Source organism: Nelumbo lutea, chromosome 6 (assembly GCF_056320005.1).
Source record: "Nelumbo lutea isolate HS-2025 chromosome 6, American lotus-T2T, whole genome shotgun sequence".
Classification (NCBI taxonomy): Eukaryota; Viridiplantae; Streptophyta; class Magnoliopsida; order Proteales; family Nelumbonaceae; genus Nelumbo; species Nelumbo lutea.
Genome location: NC_142689.1, coordinates 47,946,108 through 47,970,881, shown reverse-complemented (window position 1 = coordinate 47,970,881; position 24,774 = coordinate 47,946,108). Strand labels below are relative to the sequence as shown.

Genomic DNA, 24,774 nt, shown 5'->3' with positions numbered 1-24,774 from the left:
GTGAGCCAAGGGTCACATTACCAATACCAAAAATTTATGATGTAGTGCTTACTATAAACAAGGGTAACAAACTAGGAAGTAGATGAATGAGATAGAGAACCATCCTAGAAATTCAGTCATATGATCTGGAGCCCCAAAATTAACTACCCAAAGTATGTCTGATGCTTTTGTGAGGCGAGGCATGCAATACCTGTTTGAGCATAGGTATTACTATAAGAGTAACTTGAGGAAGGAACAAACTGTCAAAGTTGTTCACTTTTCATGGGTGATGGACATAATCTCCTTCCTTGTACAGTGATGGAGGCTAGCATAGGAGTATCAGAAGATGGTCCCATAGGAGCAATGATATCATCTATAAGAGTAACATGATTGAAACAAGTAGAAATCTGCTGAATTAAAAAACTATGAAAGAAAAGTATTTTCTTGAAGAAGAGAAGAAGAAGAGATGAGAAGAACTTGAGAAAGAAGAAGAGAGCATAATCTTGCTGCCCCCTAACATGAGTAGTCGTGTTACTTGAGGAAGGAACAAACTGTCAAAGTTGTTCACTTTTCATGGGTGATGGACATAATCTCCTTCCTTGTACAGTGATGGAGGCTAGCATAGGAGTATCAGAAGATGGTCCCATAGGAGCAATGGTATCATCTATAAGAGTAACATGATTGAAACAAGTAGAAATCTGCTGAATTAAAAAACTATGAAAGAAAAGTATTTTCTTGAAGGAGAGAAGAAGAAGAGATGAGAAGAACTTGAGAAAGAAAAAGAGAGCATAATCTTGCTGCCCCCTTCACTTAATATTTATATTAGAAATATAATACAATGACTACTATGCCCTTATAGGGCGGCAAACACTAGAAAACACATAAAAGGCTTAAAGAATTAATAAATAATGGATCCAACACAATTGTTGTGGTCCCCACTTCCTATTTAACAATTAACATAAAACAACTACTCCTAAAACAACACAAAAACTGACTAAATCTTCAACACTCCCCCTCAAGTTGGGAGTAAATGTCACACATTCCCAACTTGCGTAAATCATGTTCAAGCTTGTTCTTTGCAACCCCTTTAGCGAGGACATCATCCAACTACAACTCTGAAGAGACATAAGGCAAGCAAACTTCTCCAGTTGTTACCCTTTCTCTTATGAAATGCCTACCAACTTCAATGTGTTTTGTCCTGTCATGTTGAATTGGATTGTGGGCAATATTGATTGCAGCTTGATTGTCACAATGTAACATCATAGGTTCCTCTGCTTTTACCCCAATCTCGCTCAATTGGGATCTAACCCAAAGTAGTTCTGAGACACCATGAGCCATGGATCTATATTCATCCTCTGCACTTGACCTAGCCACAACTGCCTATTTTTTACTCTTCCATGAGATCAAGTTTCCACCTACAAAGGTACATACTCCTGATGTATATCTCCCATCATCTAAACAACCTGCCCAATCTACATCTGTATAAGATTCTAGCTTCAGATTTTTTTTATCAATAACGCATTCATTAGCAATTTCATTAATTCAGGATATAGATGATTACAAAGAAGAAGACAAGCACTCTTGTCTTCCACATACAGCTAGAGAACTTAAGAAAAGAAGAGGAAATGGAAACAATAGTTTACAAATTGGCCCAAAACATTGAGTCCCTTTCTACCCGTTTAGCTAATCCATCAACCAAGGAATTAGCCAATCTTTGAACCCACCTCATCTTCACATCCATCTCCCTCACCAGCCACTTAAACCTTTTCCTCTCATTACTGTAATTCCATAGGCTACTGTTATCTTTATTCAGCCACCCTATTACCACCTCTGAATCCCCTTCAATTATGATTTTTCTGATATTCATCTCCTTAGCTTTCTGTATCCCTTCCATAACTGCATAAATCTCAGTTCTAAGGAAGTCCCCCACTCCAATTGGACCCAAGTATAATGCAGAAATGACCCCATTCTCATCCCTGAAAACACTTCCAATCCCTGATTGTCCAGGGTTCCCTCTACTACTGCCATCAAAATTCAGTTTTAAGAATTCAGCAGGTGGAGGGGTCCAAAGCACACTCATTGCTGATTTGCTCTGCAAACAATTTGCAATTTCTCCCCACTTCCTCAGCATATCATCCACTGTGTAATCTGTAAATAGCGCTAAGGATTTCAGCCACTGTACGGCCCTAATATGAATTGTGGCCCTCAGTTCATCAACCCCCCTCTCGACTTCTGAGAAGATCCTGGAGTTTCTTTCTTCTCATAGTGACCAACATACTGCAGCCCTCAGTCCCTTCCACATAATCTTTCCTCTTTTCACTGTCCACCTGAAAAAAGAAGGGGAGAATAGACTCTACATGTTTGATGGGGGATTCCAGCTACACCCAAAGAGAGAAAAGGCCCACTCCCAAACAGACTTTGCATATTGGCAAGATGCCAGTAAGTGGAAACCAATTTCCCCCTCCGCTTTGCAGAGAACACACCAATGAGGAGACAAGTATTGGGTCTCTTTTTTTGGAGCAAATCACCAGTATTAATTCTTTCCAGATAGGCTTCCCAACAAAAACTACCAACCCTATGAGGAATTGGTCTGCACCAAGGAGGGGGGTAACAGGATCAGTGGACTAGCTTAAAACTTTAAAGAAGAAAGCACAAGAAAAAGATCCAGTTGGGGTAAGGGGTCCAAATATACCTCCTACAAATCACCATTGAGGAATGCATTTTTAACATCAAGCGAAAATAGGGGCCATGAATAGGTGGCTGCTAGAGACAAGAGGATACGGATTGAACTCATCTTAGCAACCAGTGCAAAGGTTTCCAGATAATCAATGCCATAGGTCTAAGTATACCCTTTTGCAACCAACCTTGCCTTAGACCTCTTTATCCTGCCATCGGCCCTATACTTCATATTGAGCACCCATCTACATCCGACTGTCTCCTTGTCTGGAGGAAGATCAACTATTTCCCAAGTTTGATTTTTAACCAAGGCTTCCATCTCTTCTTGCATGGTTGTTTTCTACTTAGGTTCAGAGAGAGTCCCAATAACATTCCTGGGTATAGACACAAAATCCAAGGAAGAAGGGAAAACTCGGTAGAAGGGTGATAATGCACTGTAGGAGAGATGGTATGAAATGTAATGGGCTATACACTTTCTCTTCCCTTTTCAAAGTGCAATGGGAAGATCAAGGTCAATGGGATCAGCTGCAACAATAGTATTAGGAACAGGAACATTATCATCAAAAAAAAATAACAGGCTCAAGCTCAGGCTCAAGGGGAATACTTGGAATTGTATCTGCTGAATCTAGAGCCTTAGAAGGACTGATAAAGAGTGGTTCTTTTATTACTGTGAACAACATCAAAAGCAAAAGCACTTCTTTTATTACTTGGTTTAAAAGAATGTCTATAATGTTTTCCCAATTGACAACTCTCACACTCTAAGATAGATAACTAGACAGACTCAAACAACTTTGGAAATAAGGAATTTTAATGAACTAAAAGAAAGATGACCCAACCGATTATGCCAGAGCATAATCTAACTCGCTAACTCTGATCCACTACTACTGCTGCTCCTAACATGGTGGCTCTAATGTCTCGGAATCCCATCCAAAAGGTAGAATCCATTCATCTCATGACCACTCCTAATCATCTTCTTTGACTCCAGATCCTGCAAAACGCAATTACTAGGAAGGAAGGTCACTGAACAATTCAAATTTTTTGTTAAGGAACTAACAGAAAGAAGGTTGGTATGGAGTCTAGGGACATGTAAGACAGAAAATAAAGTAATGTCATTGGTCACTCTAACTGTCCCCTTCCCAGCAATGGGAATATGTGAACCATCTATTGTAGAGACTCTGTCTCTACCAAAGCACAACTGATAAGAACTGAAAAGGGTAGGTATATTAGTCATGTGCTCAGATGCTCATGAATTTATAATCTAGGGAGGTCCCTCCTTACCTAAAGTGGATGCAAATTTTGCAGTTGCATATGAACTACTTGGACGAGCAAAAGAAGTGGTGTAGTTGGCTCCTGCACTCTGTTGTCCATCTGAAGGGCTAGAACTAGTTGCATCTTTCTTACTCATAAGCTATCCAAACCTTTCCATTTTTTTCCAACTACTGCTACTGCAATTGCAATGGACTCCCAATCAGTTTGGGAAAAGGGGCCAAAGAGTCACCTGTAATGGCCACATTTGCATTTCCCTTCTTATTCTTGATCCGAGCAGGTATGAGATGTGGATGGAACTTCCAGCAAGTGTCTCTGGTATGCTTAGGCTTCTTACAATAATCACACACCAAGTCCTTATCCTCCCTCCTAGTCTTACTACTCCCACTGTCTCCATTTGGCTTAGGGTTGGTTGTACTAACCATAGCAAACTAGTCAATCCCAGGCTGTCTCAGCATGACATTCCTCCTCTTCTCTATAGAAACAAAGGCATAGGCTTGAGAGAGTGTCACACTCTCTCTAGAAAGGATATGCTGCCTAGCAATGTCGAATTGAGGGTTTAGTCTTGCCAAGAACTCAAAAACCCTATTTTTCTCTACCAATTTCTGATAAGTTGTTGCATCATTTACACCTTCCCACACCACAGTTTCTAAGTGATCTTTCTCCTGCCAAAGGGTTTTCAGCATGGAAAAATACATGGCAAGGGGTTTATCTCCCTATTTTATACTAATAACCTGATTCCTTAACTGATAGGCTCTGGCTACATTCTACTTCTGAGAATAAGTTTCAGTCACTCCATCCCAAATCTCCTTCGCAATATTAGCCCATAGAAAATTTTTGCCAATGTGAAGTACGATAGAATTACATAGCCAGGACATCACCATGTAATTCTCCTACACCCATCGAGAAGAATCTGTATCAGGTTTCTTCTCCTCTCCACTAATGTACCATAATTTTCCACGGGCACCAATAGCCATCTTGGCTGATTGTGCCCATTCTAAATAATTTGTACCACCAAACTTCACTATAGTAATGATTCCAAACCCAAAAATATCACTACTACCTCCAACACCCAGTCCCATGGTACCGGTGGATTTCAGCTTGATACTCCAACTCTCCATCTTACTTCAAACAATTCAACAGTAAGAAAAAATAGGTTTGAGAGCTTCCAAGAGCAATTTGATCTCACACACATAGAAACAAACCTTTCCGGAAGAAGAAAACCCTATCTGGAGAGAAATCTCTCTCCTCCCACTGTCTCCCACCAGAGAGAAAAGTGAATCAGCCACTCCAGGAGGCCCAGAAAACTCCAAAAACCTAACTACCCCCAACAGAAAAACAAGAGAAATCCAACGATACGTGAGCGCCCAAGATCAGACCAAAAATCAAGAGTCCAGCTTTTCTAGGACTCTTCCCCATACTCCAATTCTTCCTGATTTTGATGCCGAAAAGTAGATCAACTTCCTGATGACTAGATCCCACCAAAAAATCCAAGAACTGGGCAATTTGCAATAGATCGATCAGCCCTTTATGCAGTTAGCCGATCTAAGGCTGCATGAGAAAACTCCAAGAACCCTAGCCAAAGCTCTGATACCAAGTAGAAAACTGCTGAATTAAAAAACTATGAAAGAAAAAGTATTTTCTTGAAGGAGAGAAGAAAGAGAGAAGAAGAGAAGATAAGAACTTGAGAAAGAAAAGGAGAGCATAATCTTGTCGCCCCCTTCACTTAATATTTATATTAGAAATATAAGAAAAGTACAATGACTACTATGCCCTTATAGGGCGGCAAACACTAAAAAACACATAAAAGACTTAAAGAAATAATAAATAATGGACCCAACATAACTGTTGTGGTCCCTACTTCCTATCTAACAAATAACATAAAACAACTACTCCTAAAACAACACAAAAACTGACTAAATCTTCAACAAAAACAAGTGGAGGGTTATGATGCCTAGATACAGATATGGACACGAACATAGATATGGGAAATGGAAATGCAACTCTCCATTTCCTAATATGCACTTATATCTAGCTTTAGAAGATAAATGTCATTTCTCAAGACTCATATGCCTTGCCAAATTTAATTAAACTTAAAAGGTTAAATACTTAAACCTACCATCTATTTGACAAATACTAAAGCATACCTTTTGTTTGCTAATATGACTACTAGTACCAATGTTAGAGTACTGGGCCATTAATGATAGACGAAATTTATGAAAAGATTTACCCTTGCTTGTTCTACAAATTTTCAAAAAAAATATCTGATCCAATCCTCTCATTCTCAAAGATGGAAGAACAAGATGGGATCACTACCGCTCCTGCTCCTCACTAGAATCCTTGCCATGAAAATAACCAACATTTGTCTTGGTGTCAATGGATAGTAACCTCGTGGACAATCAACTAGCATAACATGCCAAGTCACATAGCACAAGTATTTGGGAGATCACTGATCCCAAACTTGTATTCATTCTGGAGTTGCTCTTTGGACAACACAATGAGCCCCCTTTGACCCACCTTGTTTGTGTATTGTACGTCGTATGCTTCCCTATCAGGCTATTTTTCATCTAGTTTCACAAAAGAGTATGATGAAGAGGATCCTGAGCTTTGAAGCAACACAACAAAATTGATGCATCCAAATCTACAACAACAAAAGTGGTGCCATCAACGAAGGCAAAAGAGAAAGGGGGCTTCCAATGGCGATGGTTGACAGCGACTAGTAGGGGAAGGTGGTGGCGGAAGCAAAGGAGAGACAAGGGGGTAGGGTATTACCTTTCAAAGAATAAGGCCCTTAGTTGGTAGTGGTTTGAGCTTCTTCCAGCTTCATTTGTAGAGAAGATGGGGGTTATCTCTCTTTATACACTACTTCTATGCTCTGCTGTATTTTATTTATTCTTGTCCATTCACTCAATATATATTCTTTCTTTCTAAGCTTGTGGTACACTGGACACACCCCTCCAATTCAAGTGTCTTTCTTGTTCCCTGCCTTTCTCGCCTAGAACTAACATGGTATCAGAACAGGTTGCTCTCTAATTGATTTCCTTATTGCTTGACACTTATTGTATGCAGTAATCCTACCCTCTACTAGGATTTACAATATTCTCCGATCAGTAGAAGAGATTAGGTCTGTTTTGATCACCCTAGTTGTTGTCGGTTAAACATCTCCTACCTCTAAGGAGATGTATGACTATCTAGGGAATGTCTATCAGCAGTTAAACATGTCCAAACAATATCAAATTGAAATGAACATATTCTCATATACTCAGGGAAAGAGGAAGATCCAGGAATACTATACAGATTTGTTAATCTCTAGACAGAATATCAACTTGTTCATCTTGGGGCTATTACTACCGACTATTGTGTGAAGACTATGAAGAAACACTTAGATCAAAGGATAATAATGCATTTTCTTATGCATCTTAGACCAGATTATGAGATGATAAGGTCTAGCATTTTCAGTAGAGAAAATATGCCTGATTTAGACACTATACTTGGTGAACTTCTGAGAGAAGAGACTAGACTGCATACTTAGTCATCTCTTGATAGCAAGAGAGAACATAATCTAGACAGTGTTCTTAGTCACTAAACCTAAGGGGAAGGATTTTTCCAAGATTCAATGTTATAAACGCAAAGAGTTTGGACTTGTAACCTCTCACTATAAGAAGAAGAATTTTTGTACCTACTCCAAAAGGGGCATATCGTTACTGAATGCCCAACTTGGCCCCCCAAGAAAGACCAGCATAAGGCACTTCAGGCAATTGCAAAGTCATCCGATAATATTCTTTCCTCCACTCCATCTCAAAAGGGGGAATCTTCTAGTTCTAGCACCTTAACCATGGAGAAGATACAGCAGCTTATGTCTTCGGTTATTTCTTCTGCTTTATCTACTATCAGCTTGTTTGGCAAGTCTTCTACCACAAGTTCTTCACCTAGCCATATGCGCATTATTGATTCGAGTGCTTCAAATCATATGACTTGCACCTCATTTGGTCAGACTCCCAAACCCTACTCTCGTGATGACTAGATTGTTACTACTAGTGGAGAGTCTCTAAAAATTGATGGTCACAATGATTTATTTCTTTCTACTTCTCAGCCATCTCTCCATCTCCCAAAAACTTTGTTAACAACCAATATCATATTTATTAGCCAACTTGTTGATTGATGGTAACCTAGTTCTATTTTCTCATGATGGTTGCATTATACAAGACCAACACACTAGAGAAGTGAAGGGGAAGGGGCATAGGCTTGGGAGGGTGTTTACTTTTGAGTTTGAGAAGAAAACCTTCATCTCCAACTTCTTGTTACTTTTTTGCTACTAGTGATGTTTTGCCTCCTTATTGTAATAATGTGTGGCATTTATGGCATAGACATTTAGGCCAAACACACGCTAAGAACTTGGATTGTTTGTTTGCTTTTGGTTATTTGCTTACTATTACTTCAGTTTCTATTAGTAAATCTTGCATAACTTGTGGTCTAGAAAAGTCATATTTTGCCTTTTCCATCTTCTTCTAAGCATGTTACTATTCACTTTCAAGTAATACATAGTGATGTTTGGTCATCTCCTGTCATTTTTAGACTTGGATACGATATTTTGTATTATACCTTGATGATTGCACAAAATATACCTAGGCTTACCTTGGTAATGTTAGAATGAAGAATCAGGCTTTGTTGGACAAATGGCTCTAGAGGTTTCCAAATGAAAATGAGAAATTATGGCACAAAGTGGTTGCAAGCATTCATGGCATGTCGTGCAATGGATGGGATGCTGACTGTCTACGTAGGGCTAACTTGGCTGCTCCCTAGAAGGCCATCCATAATGTCCTCCCTATGTTCTTTAATTTTATCAAGTATGATTTGTATTCTGGTAGTAAAATCAGATTCTTGGAGGATTTGTGGATTGGGGATACTCCTTTAGGGGAGAAATCCTTCTCTTTGTGATCTGTCTATTCAAAGGTAAGCCTATTTCTGATTTCCTAAACCATCATTCTCACCTTCCAGGATTGAATTGGAACCTTGGTTTTAATAGGAATCTTAGAGAGTCTGAACTACTTGCGGTCTTTGAGTTGTTAGGATTGCTGAATTCAGTTTTCTTGGGGGAAGGTGGGTCAGATTCTAGAATTTGGGGTCCTAATTCTGATGGATCTTTTTCTTGTAAATCCTTTCTTCATTTGATGGTTACCACAGTCTCTCTTCAGTTTCCAATCAAAGAAATTTGGTGCCATCCTATTCCCCCTAAAATCAGTGCTTTTTGTTGGGAAGTCTTTCATGGTTGTATTAATACCTTTGATGTACTTCAAAGGAAAAGGCCAAATTGGTGCTTGTCCCTTAATTGGTGTGTCATGTGTAAGTTGAATGGTGAGACTGCTATCCACCTTCTTTTATCATGCCCTTTTATCAGTTTTATTTGGAATTGGTTTACTTCCCTTTTTGGGTGCAGGTGGTCTTCTCCTGACCGGTTGGAAGGTTTATTCAACCCTAATGGTTGTAGTGGTAAGACAAGGAGGGGAAGGATTATTTGGAGGTGCAATAGAGTAGCAATACTTTGGACCATTTGGGAGGAAAGAAATGATAGAATATTTGAAAGTAAAGAAAAATGCAAGGAGGCTTTAGTGGAAACAGTAGAAGTTCAGGACTGTTATCAGTCTTGAACCCTAATGGATTTCAGGATCGAAGATAAGAAGAAAGGTAAGAGGAAAGAAGAGGAAGAGGGAGGAGAAACAATAGAACACAAGGGTTGAAAGGAGGAGCAGAAGCTTAATTTCCTGCCGCCGCCACTTTAATTAATATTTATAGGTTATGCTCATTACATGGAAAGGCCAGATCTGCCCTTAGTCTTTACATAACAAATAGAGCAAAAAATAAGACTGAAATAAATAACAACTGAAACAACTAAATGACCAATAGCTAACCCTAGGCAGACTAGAACATCTTCTACCCTACGAACACAGTGGGACCGTAGCTGTGGGGCCCACATCAGTGTTCTCTACACTCCCCCTCAAGTTGGGAATAAATGTTTATCATTCCCAACTTGGATAGATCTGCCTCTAGCTTCTTCTGTGGTACAACTTTGGTGAGGATATCTGCCAGTTGCATATTGGAGGTGATGTATGGGAGACACACTTCTTGTGATGAGACCCTCTCTCGTACAAAGTGTCGATCAACTTCAATATGTTTAGTCCTGTCATGCTGCACTGGGTTGTGTGCTATATTAATAGCCGCTTGATTATCACAATACAGCATCAGGGGCTTCTCATACTCAATACCCAACTCCTCAAGTAGTGATCTCAGCCAAAGAATTTCAGCCACTCCATTAGCCATTGACCTGTACTCAGCTTCAGCACTAGATCGGGAGACAACACTCTGTTTCTTACTCCTCCAAGAAACCAGGTTACCTCCCACAAGAGCACAATATCCAGAGGTAGACCTTCTGTCATCAACACTCCCAGCCCAATCGGCATCCGTATAGACTTCCACCTTCATGTGGTCATTGTTCTTGAACAGTATACCTCTACCCGGGCATCTCTTCAAGTATGCTAGTATTCTTTCTGCTGCTAGAAGGTGCGTGGTTCTAGGAGAATGCATGTACTGACTGATAACACTAACGGCATAACTGATGTCTGGTCGGGTAAGGCATAGATATAGGAGCTTTCCCACTAACCGTTGGAACATAACTTTGTCTTCAAGCAGCTCCCCACTCTCTGCACTAATCCTGTGGTTCTGTTCAATGGGTGTATCTGCAGGTTTGACACCTAGCTTTCCAGTTTCAACCAAGAGATCTAAAACATATTTCCTCTAAGAGACAAAGATCCCCTGTTTAGATTTAGCAACCTCAATACCCAAAAAATACCGTAGTGTACCCAGATCTTTCACCTCAAACTCTTGATGAAGGAGCTGTTTGAGGGACTCAATCTCATGGTTGTCATTTCCTGTCACCACAATATCATCAACATAAACTGCAAGTAGTGTCAATGACGACTCCACCCTCTTGATGAACAGTGTATGATCTGACTGGGCCTGTACATAACTGAACTTCCCAAGGGCTAGCCTGAATCTATCGAACCAAGGTGACTGCTTCAAACCATACAATGCCTTATTGAGCCGGCAGACCTTCTTACCTTCCTCTGTATCATAGAATCCAGGAGGCAACTGCATGTAAACCTCTTCCTACAAATCCCCATTCAGGAAGGCATTCTTAACATCCATTTGGTACAAAGGCCAAGTGTAGCTTGCTGCAAGAGATAATAGAACCCGAATGGTGGTCATCTTGGCTACCGGGGCAAATGTCTCCAAGTAATCTATACCATAAGTCTGAGTGAACCATTTTGCAACTAGCCGAGCTTTGTACCTCAATGGAACCATCCGCATTGTGCTTCACAGTAAATACCCACCTGCATCCAATTGGTTTCTTTCCTTTGGGCAAGTCAACTAGCTCCTAGGTATTATTTTTCAACAGGGCATCCATTTCAACTTGCATTGCACCTCTCCACTCTGGGACTGATAGGGCTTTTTGCACTGTTCTCGGAATAGGGACATCAGCAACGGAGGTGAGATAGGACCTATAGGAGGGAGATAGGCGATCATAGGACAAAAACTGGGAGATGCAGTGGGCTGTAGATGTGGTGCAATGTCGTTTTCCTTTACGGAGGGCAATGGGAAGGTCAAGGTCATCTGTAGAGGGTGAGGTAGCAACAATGGAAGGAGTCTCTGTGGGCCCTGGGACTGTAATATCTGGACTTGGAGCCACATATGGAGCTGGCTGGGACTGCTGATGACCAGGATCAACTTGCCTGCATCGCTTGTGATAAACTCTCAACTCCCGATCCCTTTGACCACCCTCGCTACTACAGCCCTCATCACCAAATGGAATAGGTAAGAGAACAGCCCCAAAGGTATTAACCCTGTCCTCACTGCACTCCCCCTGAAGAAAAGGGCCCAAATCTCCACGCTCACTACTCTCCCCCTGAGGAGAGACCTGAGAATAGTAGGGTGTTTCCTCAAAGAAAGTGACATCCATGGATACAAACTTCTTCCCTGAGACAGGATCATAACAACAATAACCCTTTTGAGTTTGTGCATAACCAAGAAAGATGCATTTGGAGGCCTTGGGTTCAAACTTGGAGTGATGGGGACCGAGAAGCTGAACAAAACAGGTACAACCAAATGTCTTGAGGGGAATAGTGAACAACTCCTCATTGGGGTATAGAAGGGAAAATGAGGTTTCATATCAAGAACCCAAGAAGGAATCCGATTGATAAGATATACCGCCGTAAGGATAGCATCACCCCATAAGCGAATAGGTACATTGGAGGTAAACATAATACTTCCAGCCACCTCCAAGATGTGCCTATTCTTCCTCTCTACAACCCCATTCTGCTGAGGTGTATGAGGGCAAGTGCTCTGGTGGATAACCCCATGATTAAGGAGGTACGATGCCAATGGCTTAGCAAAGTATTCCTTTGCATTATCAGATCTAAGCACTTTTATCCTGGCATCAAATTGGATTAGGATCATTTGGTGGAAGTTTTGGGTCAGAGCAGACACCTCATCTCGTGATCGCATAAGATAAACCCAAAAAAACCGGGTGTGTTCATCAACAAATAACAAAAAATACCTGTACCCACCCATAGAAGGAATGTGATATGGCCCCAAAACATCAGTATGCACAATATCAAAAGAACTATTACTCCTTTTATTACTCAATGAATAAGAGTTTCTACAATGTTTAGCAAACTCACAACTTTCACACTTCAACTGAGATGACTCAACAGACTCAAACAAAATAGAAAACAGACTCTTCAAGGACCGAAAAGATAAATGACCCAATCGGTTATGCCAAAGCATAACCGGACTCACAACCTGAGAAACAAGTAACTTCTTATCCACTGACTCTTTCCGACGAGAACTCTCCCCGAGCAGATAGATCCCATTCGTCTCACAGCCAGTCCCAATCACCCCTTCTTCGTCTCCAGGTCCTGAAAAACACATCGGTCAGGAAAGAAAGTTACTGAGTAGTTCAAATGTTTAGTAATACTACTAATGGAAAGGAGGTTAGTATCCAGTTTAGGAACATGCAAGACAGAGGACAAGGATATAGTATCCGACAGTTTGATGTCACTCTTGCCAGAAATAGGGACAAGAGAGCCATCAGCTATAGATACTTTATCCCTACCAGAAGATAAGTGATAAGTAGTAAACAAAGAGGGCAAGCTAATCATATGGTCGGATGCACCTGAATCTATTACCCAACACGGTTCAGTAGTACCTGGAACGGAGGCATGGTAGGCTGAGTACTTGAGTGTGCAAAGGCCAATGTGGCCGGAGCTGATGATGACTGCGGTAACTGAGCTGAACTGCCAACTTCCTTCTCCAATTGTATTAGAGCAGCCCGAACTGCAGCTAAGGTCTCTAATGGTGTGCCTCTCGTGCCAGATGAGGATGCTGAATCAGTAGTCATAGCCACATGAGCATTACCCCTTTTATTTCTCAAGTTTGTCGAGACCAAATGTGGATGCAGCTTCCAACATGTTTCTTTTGTGTGTTTAGGTTTCTTGCAATGCTCACACACCACATCCCTTTTATCTTCCTTCTTTCTGCCCCTCTCTGAATCACCCTCTGTTTTGGGTTTGACAGCTACCAAGGCAGGTGTAAGCGGCTGAGGTTGCATCATGACTTTCCTCCTGGTCTCTTCACTGTGCACTAAGGAGTATGCCTGAGAGAGGGTCACACTATCTCTGGTCAAAATTTGCTACCTCACAATATCATATTCTGAATTCAGTCCTGCCAGGAACTCAAACACTCTGTTTGTCCCGATGTGCTTTCTATGTATCTGAGCATCTTTGGGACTCTGCTTTCTCAGCTTCCAGCCTTAGATGGTTCTCATGTGGTCGGCTGGACTAGACTCACATGAGAAGCCCTAGCTCTGATACCAAGTAGAAGTTCAGGACTATTATCAGTCTTGAACCCTAATGGATTTCAGGATCGAAGATAAGAAGAAAGGTAAGAGGAAAGAAGAGGAAGAGGGAGGAGAAGCAATAGAACACAAGGGTTGAAAGGAGGAGCATAAGCTTAATTTCCTGCCACCGCCACTTTAATTAATATTTATAGGTTATGCTCATTACATGGAAAGGACAGATCTGCCCTTAGTCTTTACATAACAAATAGAGCAAAAAATAAGACAAATAAATAACAACTGAAACAACTAAATGACCAATAGCTAACCCTAGGCAGACTAAGAACATCTTCTACCCTACGAACAAAGTGGAACCGTAGCTATGGGGCCCACATCAGTGTTCTCTACAGAAACAATAACATTGAGGGTGGCACATTGGGTAAAAAGTTTAAAGCAGTTTTCAGATTTTAAAGTTGAAGACTTCTTCAAGGTTTGGGGATTTATTGCTACTTCATCAACTATGAGGGTGACAGGTTTGTGAGACCTGGTCCCCTCCAACAGAGGGTTGAAAGAAGCTGAATTTTGATGGGAGTTGTGTGGGTAACCCAGGCCTTTTAGGTATTGGGGAGGGGCATTAGAAATGAAAATGGTTCCAGTATGGCTTTGTTCTCCGGTCCTGTGGAGGAGGGGGATTTAGCTGGGGCAAAGTTTCTAGCTGTAGTATATGGGGTTGAGAAGGCCAAAGAACTGGGGATTAATAGACTGATCATCGAGGGAGACTCAAAAACTGTGATAAAATGGTTGCAAAAGGGGAAGGAGTGACCTAGCAGCTAAAGAATGATTTAAGAAGGTTCAAATGGATGTCAAGAAATATGTCTATTCAGGTGGGTTGGGTTAGGAGATTGGCCAACACTGCAGCCTTCATTTCAGAAGTTCACCACATTACCATGCTGAATAGGACCTGAGAACATGGCAACCAAATTTTCATTCTCATCCCTAATCAGCCCACCAAAGCCCGCTGGCCCCAGATTTCCCAAACATCTTCCATCAAAATTTAGTTTCTCCCACCCAGCATCCGTAGGGGACCAGGATTCAATTACAGTAGATTTTCTAGATGTAGTGTTTGCGATCGTTCCCCATGATCTGAAAAACTCATCTATCTTAAAATCAGCCAACAATTTTAGTGTTTTCACCCAATGCACCACCCTAAGAGATATAATTCCTTTTCCAACTTGCCAACCTTTTTTCAAACCTTTCCACTACTGAGTTCCAAAAGCTAACCAATCTAGGATTTCCACCTAGGGCAGTCCCAAATAATGCAGAGGCCATTCCCCTGTTTCACAACCCAACACATCAGCCCAAACTCTCAAAGCATCCTTGGTAAAGGGAAATGATAGAAGAAATAACCTTTTTGAGCCTTAGAGATAGCACCTTAGTAATTATCTTGTAGATACTAGTCACTAAGCTTATATGTCTAAAGTCCCCTGGTTGGGTAGCAGCATTCTTATTTGGGATCAAAGCTAAAAATGATGAATTCATCCCAAGGCTAATTACTCCCCTCCTATGGAACTCCTTGAACACTTTCATCAAATAAAATTTTCTTATCTCCCAGCAATCTTGATAGAAAGCCAATGTGAAACTATCAAGCCAGGAGCCTTAGATCTATCCATAGAGAATATGGCTTCTTTAACTTCAGCTTTCTCAAAATTCCTTTCTAATGAATGAACTTGATTCTCATCCAGACACTCCCAATCCAACCCACCCAAAGTCCACCTCTCAGAAATTGGCCTACAATAAAATTTTGAAGCTTATAAGTGAGTACTTACAATCCTCTTTTCCCTTACAAGAGCTCCCCCTCACTATCAAATAGTCACACCAACATGCGAGTTGATTGAACCCTAACAAATAGGAAAATCATAAAAAAAAAAGAACATGGAGGAGAAGTTCTTTCCAGCGAACAGGTGGAAGAAGACTCTGGCATGGAGAAGAATTACTTTCTGTTCAAGGAAAATAGAAGGTCCTACTATCAAGATCAGAGAAGACAAAAGAGCAATGGTGATTCTAAACAAGGAGGTAGCAGGATGGCTAAAAGGTTTATTGGATGAGATCATCTTCGCCATTACAGATATAGGGTGGAAAGCTAAGCTAAATTTGCAGAAGTTCTTGGTAGAAAAGAATAAAAATGATAAGGGAGAATTTGCCCAGCTGGTAGAGTCTTTTGGATCGTGCAAAAGGCAGGTCATCTGCTTTCCTTTCATATGATTTCCACCAGGGTTTTCTTTCCAAACAAACCTTCTAAATTCTCATTCAGATGTTCTATAGGAGTCCCCATCACACTAGGACACCTCTCATAGGGTTCCTAGTTAAACTAGAAAGCTTCCTGCAATCATTTTGCTTTTGTCTAGGAGCTAACACAAGACTCCTAATTTAATTATGAAGCCTCTACAAGATTCCTAGTTCGGTTACAATTCTTCAGCCATGACACATCTTGTTTGAGGGTATCAATTCCTTATTGAACATTCCCAAACCCAAGTATCACTTCTAATCATCCAAGATCCAACATATTAGAATATTGTTCATACATAAAGTCAACCATTGATATATTAAAATGATTGAAAGAAACCTCAAGTCTTAAAAACTTCTTAGGTTTAACACTAGTATTGTCTTTGCACATGAGTGAAAGCATGCCTCTCTGATGGTGATTATTCTTTAACTGTTCACTCATTTGGATCACCAAAATGTATATCCTGCACACACCCATATACAAGTTTACATCTCCACCTAGTGCTAGTCACCCACAATCTCCTTTTTTCCTCAATTGCATTACTTCAAATAGCTAATGTGATGTAAAACATATTACATTCCTGATTCTATGAGTCGCCTTTGTGCCACGCCCCCCGAGGCAAACCCAAACAAGTCCATGTTAGGGTCCCATTTGCTAATGTTGTTCATTCATTCATTTTAATAAAATATCTTCTTCAAAAGCAATTAAAATTATAGAAACATTATTCTTTGTAATAGAGCTAAAAATTTAGGACCCTAACATGGACTTGTTTGGGCTCGCCTCAAGAGGCATGGTCGAGGTCCGAGGGCTCTGCCCCCGGCCCAGCCGCTAGATCAAAAAAGGAAAAAAGGCATAAAATTTTCAAAAGGTGCAAGGCACATCAGGCGCATGCCTAGGCGCACCAGACGTGCACCTTTTGAAAGTGTTGCGCCTAGGACCTGGGCGAGGCGCCTACCCTAAAATGCGCCTCACCTGTGTGCCTAGGCGAGCCTTTTAAATCATTGTGCTAGTGGTTGAGACTTTACCACCTCATCATATAGTAACCATATATGTGCCAACCATATAAGAGAGCTACACATGCTTGCTCCCGATTGGGATGTTGGGCGAGGCGCCTACCCTAAAATGCACCTCACCTGTGTGCCTAGGCGAGCCTTAGGCGCGCCATTTAAATCATTGTGCTAGCGGTTGAGATTTTACCACCTCATCATATAATAACCATTTATGTCCCAATTGAGATGTTTCAAATCTAAAATGAAGTAAGTCATTAGACCTCTCATGTTAGACCCTCACTCAACAGTCAACACCTTATAATTAAAGTTAAAAATACAACATGATGGTTTAAACATGCATAAAAAATAAGTTTCAAACACTAAACTTAGGCGGCGTTTGATTGCACTTTTTAGAGGTCTGAATCTGAAAATGCTACTTTTCAGACCTCACCCCTTGTTTGGTTGTACCTCTTAACTTTGGTCTGAAACTGATTTTCAAATCTGAAAATCATAGACCGTGGGCTGGCTCTTAACGCACTCAGGCGCGTTTCACAGCCGTCCCAAAGTCCAAAATATCCTTACAATTTTTTGTAAATGACCCGAGTTAGCCCTGATACCCCCAAACCCAAAAAACCTAAACATTTGACCTCTCTCTCTCTCTCTCTCTCTCTCTCTCTCTCTCTCTCTCTCTCTCTCTCTCTCTCGGTCTCTCTCGGTCTCTCTCTCTCTACACTGTCTTCTTGCCACCGCCGCTGCAAGTTGCAACGATGGTTCTCTCTCCCTTGTCTTCTCTCTTGCTCTCTCTCTCGCTCTCGTTCTCTCTCTCTTAGCCCTGTCTTCCTACCACCGCCACTGCCACTTGCAGTGGCAGCTCTCTCTCTCCCCTGTCTTCTCTCGCTCTCGCTCTCTCTCTTTGCCCTGTATTCCCGCCACCGTCGCTGCAAGTTGCAACGCCAGCTCTCTCTCCCCCTATCTTCTTTCTCTCTCTCTCTCCCTGTCTTCTCTCTCTCTCTCTCTCCCTCTCTCGCCGCATGTTGTCGATTGCTCCTTCCCGCTCTGTAAAACTCCCCTACCCTCTTTCTCCATTTCTTTCACCTCCCAGACCCCTTGCTCCTTCCACCGCCTATCCCACCTTCAACGTGAAGCGGAGGACCGGCGTAGTATCGCCACTGACTTCGCCAAATAATCAGGGCTTCTGTGAAGCTCAGAAGCAAGCTACCCCCCTTCTCACCGGAGTTCAGTTAGGCCATTCCCTTCTCTCGTTTGGGCAAAGCACCGGTTCATCTTCTATGAAGACAGATGGCTTCATTGGTGGGTCGAGAGGGCTTCGTTGGTGGGTCGAGAGGGCTTCGCCAGTGGGATAGAGAGGGCTTCATCAGTGGGATCGCATGGCTTCTGCTAAGAGGGCTTTCACAGTGTTCATCATCTTATGATTTCTCTCTCTCTGCCCTGTCTCTGCCCTGTCTTCTCACCACCGTCGCTGCAAGTTGCAGCGGTGTCTATCTCTCCCCGTGTTGGTTCTCTCTCTCTCTCCCTCCCCTATCTTCCCACCACTGCCACCGTCGCTACAACATGCAACAACGATGGTTCGGTGAATAATAATAATAATATTTTTATTAATTATTAATTATAAATTATTTTATTAATAATTAATTATTTTAATATTTTTTACTCAACATTAATTAGTTTTTATTATATTTATTTGTATTTTTATTAATTATTAATTATAAATTATTTTATTAATAATTAATTATTTTAATATTTTTTACTCAACATTAATTAGTTTTTATTATATTTATTTGTGTTATTTATTAATTATTTTTATTAATTATTAATTATTAATTGTTAATTATGTTAATACTTTTTATTAAACATTAATTATTTTTATTAAACTTACTTGTGTTATTTATTAATTATTAATTATTTTTATTAATTATTAATTATTTTAATATTTTTATTAAACATTAATTATTTTTATTAAATTATTTGTGTTATTTATTAATTAATAATTATTTTTATTTTTTTGGGAAAAAGGTAAAGTAATTTTATTCAGTGAGAAAGCAGATTACAACAAGACTCAAGCCAACTAGATCTTCCTGGGCCCAAAACAGATTACAAGAACATCCATGATTTAGTACAAAGAAGGAGAGAAACATTCTGACTTTTAAACTCCTCATTCACCGATACCCAGGAGCAAATCTTCCCCACCACTTTATGCACAATCTCATCTGGACTTTTTGATTGATTATAAAAATTTCTGTTGTTTCTTTCCATCGAAATGGACCAAAGAACAGCCTGCGGAATAGTATTCCAAACAAGCCTGCCTTTCTTGCTAAGAGCCTCCAATCTCCAACTCATAAACAGCTCCTTCACAGGCTTAGGCATAGCCCGACACACCTCCAGTTTCTTGAAGAAATGTCCCTAGTTAATAATTATTTTTATTAACTAGTAATTTTTAATTATTTCATTAATTTTTAAAAATTATTTTAATTTTTATTTGTGTAAATTATTAATTATTTTAATATTTTTATAATCATTTTTATTATTTTAATCGTTTCATTTATAATTAGTAATTATTAATTTATTATTTTTTATTTATATTATTCCAATATTATTTTGTGGTTGAAAATTATTTTTTATAATGCAAATTGAACTCAACATTTCCAAATAGTATGTTTTAGGGGTAAAATAGTAAAATCAGTAAATTTCAAATGGTAAAGGGTTGATCCAAAACAAACAAACTTATGAATTCAGATCCTCTAAAAAGTAGAAAAGCATCTATGCCTCTTTTCAGATTTCAGACAATATCTTTTTAACTTTTCATATCTGAATTTTCAGATTAATCAAACGCCACCTTAATCTCATTATTTATCACAAAAGAAATAGAGGAATAATATGTTCCAATTGAACTCACAACAGACTTCACCACTAGTTAAATAATGTAATATGCAATATTCACCACTATGCTATCTTAAGCAACCCTGAAAACCTAGAATTTAGCAGCAATTTGATCATATTAACACCATCTAAGAAAATATGTTCTGAAACAGGATTGATCAAGACAGATGGACTGTTTGAAATGGGCATCTGATCCATTTTGTATCTAGTTTACAAATTAAATATGAAACAGAAAACAGGAAACCCTCAAACAACTAAGTATTCTGGGGAGTTTTTCATGTAGGTGGTCTGGTAGACTAGTACAAACCATCCAAGTTACCTGTGAATAAAATAAATAAATAAACAAGAAACAAAGAAAAAAAATTGTTGATTCCATGGTCAGCGTTGTGGTTAACACTGTGTTATGCATCAAATAATAAATATTTCTTCTTTGTTGAGATGAAACCGATGAGCTCAGTGGACCTCCCAATTGCTAGATTTGAGACATCCTCTCATTGGCTGTCCTCAGCTGAATTGGTGTTCCCTATGATATTTAAGGTCCTAGAATCTTGAGATTCACCTATTAAACATGTCAGAAGAGATCCTCATTTCTAAACTTAAAATGTTAGCACAATTAATGGCACGCAATTATGCAAAATGATTAAGGAATCTGGATGGCAAGGAGGAAAACAAGGAACTGGACAAAAAAAGGAAGATAAGGCATACAAAATTGGGGAAACAAGACTTCTTAGTAATACTGGTTACTGGGCTATGTATGAGACTAATTTTTCCAAGGTTATTTTGCCAAAATGCAGCTAGAAAGAACTAAGAAGGTCGGAATAAGTACTTAGGCCTGTAGATCCAATGATTGATTTCTGCATCAGATCAGCTTATCCGCCAAAACGAAAAGGTTATTGAGGTTCATGTGTATGGATGTGAAAGATTCTTAGTAGAATCTGAACTGATTTTTTCTTCGATATATCCCCCACCCCTCCCGGGTGGTGAACGAGTCAAAGAGAAAGACTAGGTTCTTCATCGAATTACTTCTTCGTTTAGCGGATCCGATGAAGACATGTTTAACATCACAAGTCTCATAAAGAAAGATACTCCCTAACAATACAACAAAACCCCAAAATTGCTACTGAAAAGAAAATTTTTAGATTTCAATTCCAATTCATGACTTCCCTCTACAGAGATACTAAATTAAATCTATATCTATTGGATTTAGACTCAGATCAAACCTTCCGAATATGCTTCACACCGATAAACCTTCATGTTCAGAAATACTAAAACGAACAAAACTGCAACCAAATTAAAAGCAAAAGCGGTTCAAAGAAAAAAAGAAGAGAAGCTTGCGGACTACCATATTCGAAGGGTTATGCTGCACGAAGGATCAAAACACGAGCAGATCCAAATTCACTCTGCAAACGCGAGATACTCCTTTAGGTTTTCTACTATAAATCGAATCGATCTATAAAGAATCTAGACAAAAAGCTCTCAAAAAGAAGAGACTCTTTGAGCGGAATGGTATCAATTTGAAAACGTTACATACCTGTGAGTGACGACGACGGCGCTGGAGAGGATTGTAAATGAGCTCCGAGACTGAAAAGCAAAGAAAGAAACGATTGAAATGAGATTCACAACGGGGGAAGAAAGCAATCCTTGGTTTGAAAGATGTTAGTGTCTTCACTCTTCACGTGTGACCCTTGTCACATGAGTTCGTTTTTTTAACGATGACGACGCGAGAATGACTTCAATCGAGAATTTTCATTTCCTAAATCCAGATTTTTCCACCTCAATCGAGAATTTCTGGCGGATTTGTTTATGGGAGAATAACGGTTCAGCCCAGAGTTAGAGCTCTTAGGCCAACCTACAAGTGGGGCATATGCCAATTCGGAATCGTTGTTGACTGAGGGTGAGGGTGATTATTGATGTATAGGGTGAGTTTATTTGACATTTTAAATTATTGTAACTCTATAGTGGAATTCAGAATTTTGAAGTGAATTGCAATATATCTTTTCCGTTTTTTCATCCCATTTCAAATGAGAAATGGAAGCTGGGCAAAACCAAATACATTCTTCTTTTCTACAATCTCCATAAACGATTCCGTATAAGAATGCCAAACGAGGATAAATGGAGTCCCCCCAATACAAATTCTGTCCATATTTATTACAGCCATGATGGAGAATACCTTATCCTTTACATAGTATTTATATGAGGGGGAAATGTTCCCAATTTATGGAATAGTATTTTATGGGTAGAGGTAGACATAATTCTCGAATCGGATAAATGCTTTTTGGACTTGTTGGTTCAAAAAAATTATTCCGTTTCTGGATGGGATTTTTACTTCAAATCTGAGATTCTCGAAAACGAGAAAAAGTCGTTTACGATTACACGTGAGAACATGGGCGGCACCTGGATAATTTTTCCAGGTAAAGATCTCATCGTTTTCTTCAAACTTTTTGCTATTATAGACTCACATATTGTTCTCTTTCAACCGACATCTACTTTGCCTCCGTTCTGAAAATTTTTCCAGGTTTCTTCAAGCTCTATTGTTCTTAAACGTTAGATCTCAAACATCCACCTCACAATAAAATCTAGGCAAGCAAACTTCTACTCATTATCTCGCACTGGTTTACTTTTTTTTTATTTCTCTTTTAACCATTTGCTTCTCTGTTCTACGTGTTTTCAACGTTTTTCTCCTCTGTTGTAAACCCAAGCTGCAATTTCAGACAGCAGCTTTTGGATTTGTTTTTTATGCTGTGGTGGTGTTGTAACGTTCTAATCGAAGTTGGGAAGACATGAAGGCCTGATTATATAGGTTCATTCTAGATTTTTTAGGGTAAATTACGAAGACACCCTTAACTATAATGAGGTATGTGACAAAGACCCCTATACTTTGTTTTGCACAAAGATCCCTTTGTACTATGACCATGAGTTAGTCTTTCGTTGAAATCCACCGTTGGGAGAAAAACATTGTTCATCTTCCCGGATCTCACAATACACAAATAATAGCAGTGATAATCCCTTCTATCTTAGATTTCTTCTTCACATTTCTCTCTCTCCCCCGATCTTTCTTTTTCCCCTTACCCTTTTTCTCCTCTCCTTTCTTCTTCTTACTTTCCTCTGTTTTCCATTCCTCTCGGCCATACAAGAAATTGCAATTCTTCCCCTTTTCTCTTCTTTTTCTTTTTTAAATTATTTAGTTTTAATCTGTCTTCGGTTTAGAGAGAGAGACTTGCAGAGCTGAAATCCCCGAGAGCCCAAATAAATGGATTTTTCGGGTCTGACGGAGATTGTCACCTGTCTTTTTCAGGGAAAGCCTCCTGACCGGCAGGATTTCGTGGGTGTCGTTGGTCTCTTGTTTATGAACTCCACCATCAGTTTCATTGAAGAAAACAACGTGGGTAATGCCGTTGCGTTGTGACCAGCAGCGATCACACGGATCACCACTTACTAAATCCAATCTATCGCACAGAGAGAGATCAGACGGGTACGTGGAAACGACAAAATCGCGCTCCCTTCTTTTTTTTTCACCGTATACAGCTCGGCTCAGGCTTATTCGTTGGTCTCTTGTTTATTATTCCTGAATTTGGTAAGGTATGAATAAAATTTTATTTCACAAGTTTGGGTAGAGAGAGAAAAGAACATGTAACTTCTCTTCCTTTTTTTTATATGAATGTAATAGTGATTTACACACAATATAGTACAATGTAACTTCAATTGGGCTTATATTTATTAGAATTAACACGATTTTCCTTATACCTCATTTTTGAGAATTGATTCTAAGAAATAGGATGATGCCAAACGTGATTTTGTTTGTAAGAAACAAGAATAAGATTACTGTGTCAAATACATCTGGTGGTTCTCTAGATGAAAATTCTGAGGATGCATTCTTTTTTGAAAGGATTCTAAGAACGAAAATCCCAGAATTGAAGTCAAACGGGGCCTAAGGTTTTAGCTGGCTTCAGGCCTCTCAATGGGCCGGGTCTACCTAACAAACATGAACCGTTCGAACCTCTAGTTTTATGAATTATTTCAACAAGCCAGTTCTGGTTTTAATTTTTCTGTCCCGATTATTTTCAATTTGACACCAGTTTTGGCTATCCCTAACAGATTAGATCTGAACCGGTTATATATATTTATTGTACTTTACATGTTGTATTATGTTATATGTAATAAAAGTATTATGTATGTCTAAAATCATGGTTTTCAAAACCGGACCGGACGGTCGGATTGGAAAAATCGTTAACCGGTCAGCCCCCCGGGGTCCGATTATACTAGAAATCAGAAATTCCTTAAAAACGTTGAAAAAGTCAGAAAATCGTTGACCTGGACGGTCGGACTTCGACTCGGGCAGCGGTTCGCGAGTTATCCTTTTTATTTTCACTGTTTTAAATAAAATAAAATAAAAAACAAAAAATAAAATGACTTCAATATCCCCATCCCAAATCGAATGTTTAGGCCCTTTAGGGTTAGAACCCCCATTTTTGTTCTAACCCTTCCCTCTTCTCAGCCCTCACACCCAATTGATCACCTGCAGCGGCCAGCACCTCCGACGTCCGACGGTGACACATACCGACCAACGGCGACTGACGACGACAAATTTGCAACGGTGGCTAGCGTATTTTGCAACACTTCTAAGCTTTGCAGTAGGCGAGTTTGCAGCGGCGGGTGGCGAGTTTGCAGTGGCTGTCCGACGAGTTTGCAATGGCAGGCGGGGAGTTTGTAGTGGCAATAACATTGCTTAATTCTTTGTTTAATTAATGTTGCTTAATTATTTTTCTAAATCCTTTGCTTAATTAATTACAGAA

The 24,774-nt window shown here is 39.7% G+C and overlaps 1 protein-coding gene and 1 long non-coding RNA gene across 2 annotated transcripts in view; one reads left to right on the top strand and one right to left on the bottom strand.

Moving 5' to 3' along the window:
* The window catches only part of LOC148848843 (coatomer subunit zeta-1-like), a 40,860-nt gene extending 18,695 nt beyond the window's left edge, over positions 1–22,165 (bottom strand). The window contains exons 1-2 of the mRNA XM_088948743.1: positions 21,513–22,165; positions 21,324–21,381 (exon numbers count right to left, since the gene is read on the bottom strand). Of these exons, the coding sequence (XP_088804869.1) occupies positions 21,324–21,326 (3 nt within the window). The 5' untranslated portion in view covers positions 21,327–21,381; positions 21,513–22,165. The remainder of the gene's footprint in view (positions 1–21,323; positions 21,382–21,512) is intronic.
* LOC148848842 (uncharacterized) lies at positions 22,138–23,729 on the top strand. Its single transcript, XR_016100445.1, has 2 exons — positions 22,138–22,392; positions 23,277–23,729. It is a non-coding gene; the product is annotated as an uncharacterized LOC148848842 (long non-coding RNA).
* Positions 23,730–24,774: the final 1,045 nt, after the last annotated feature.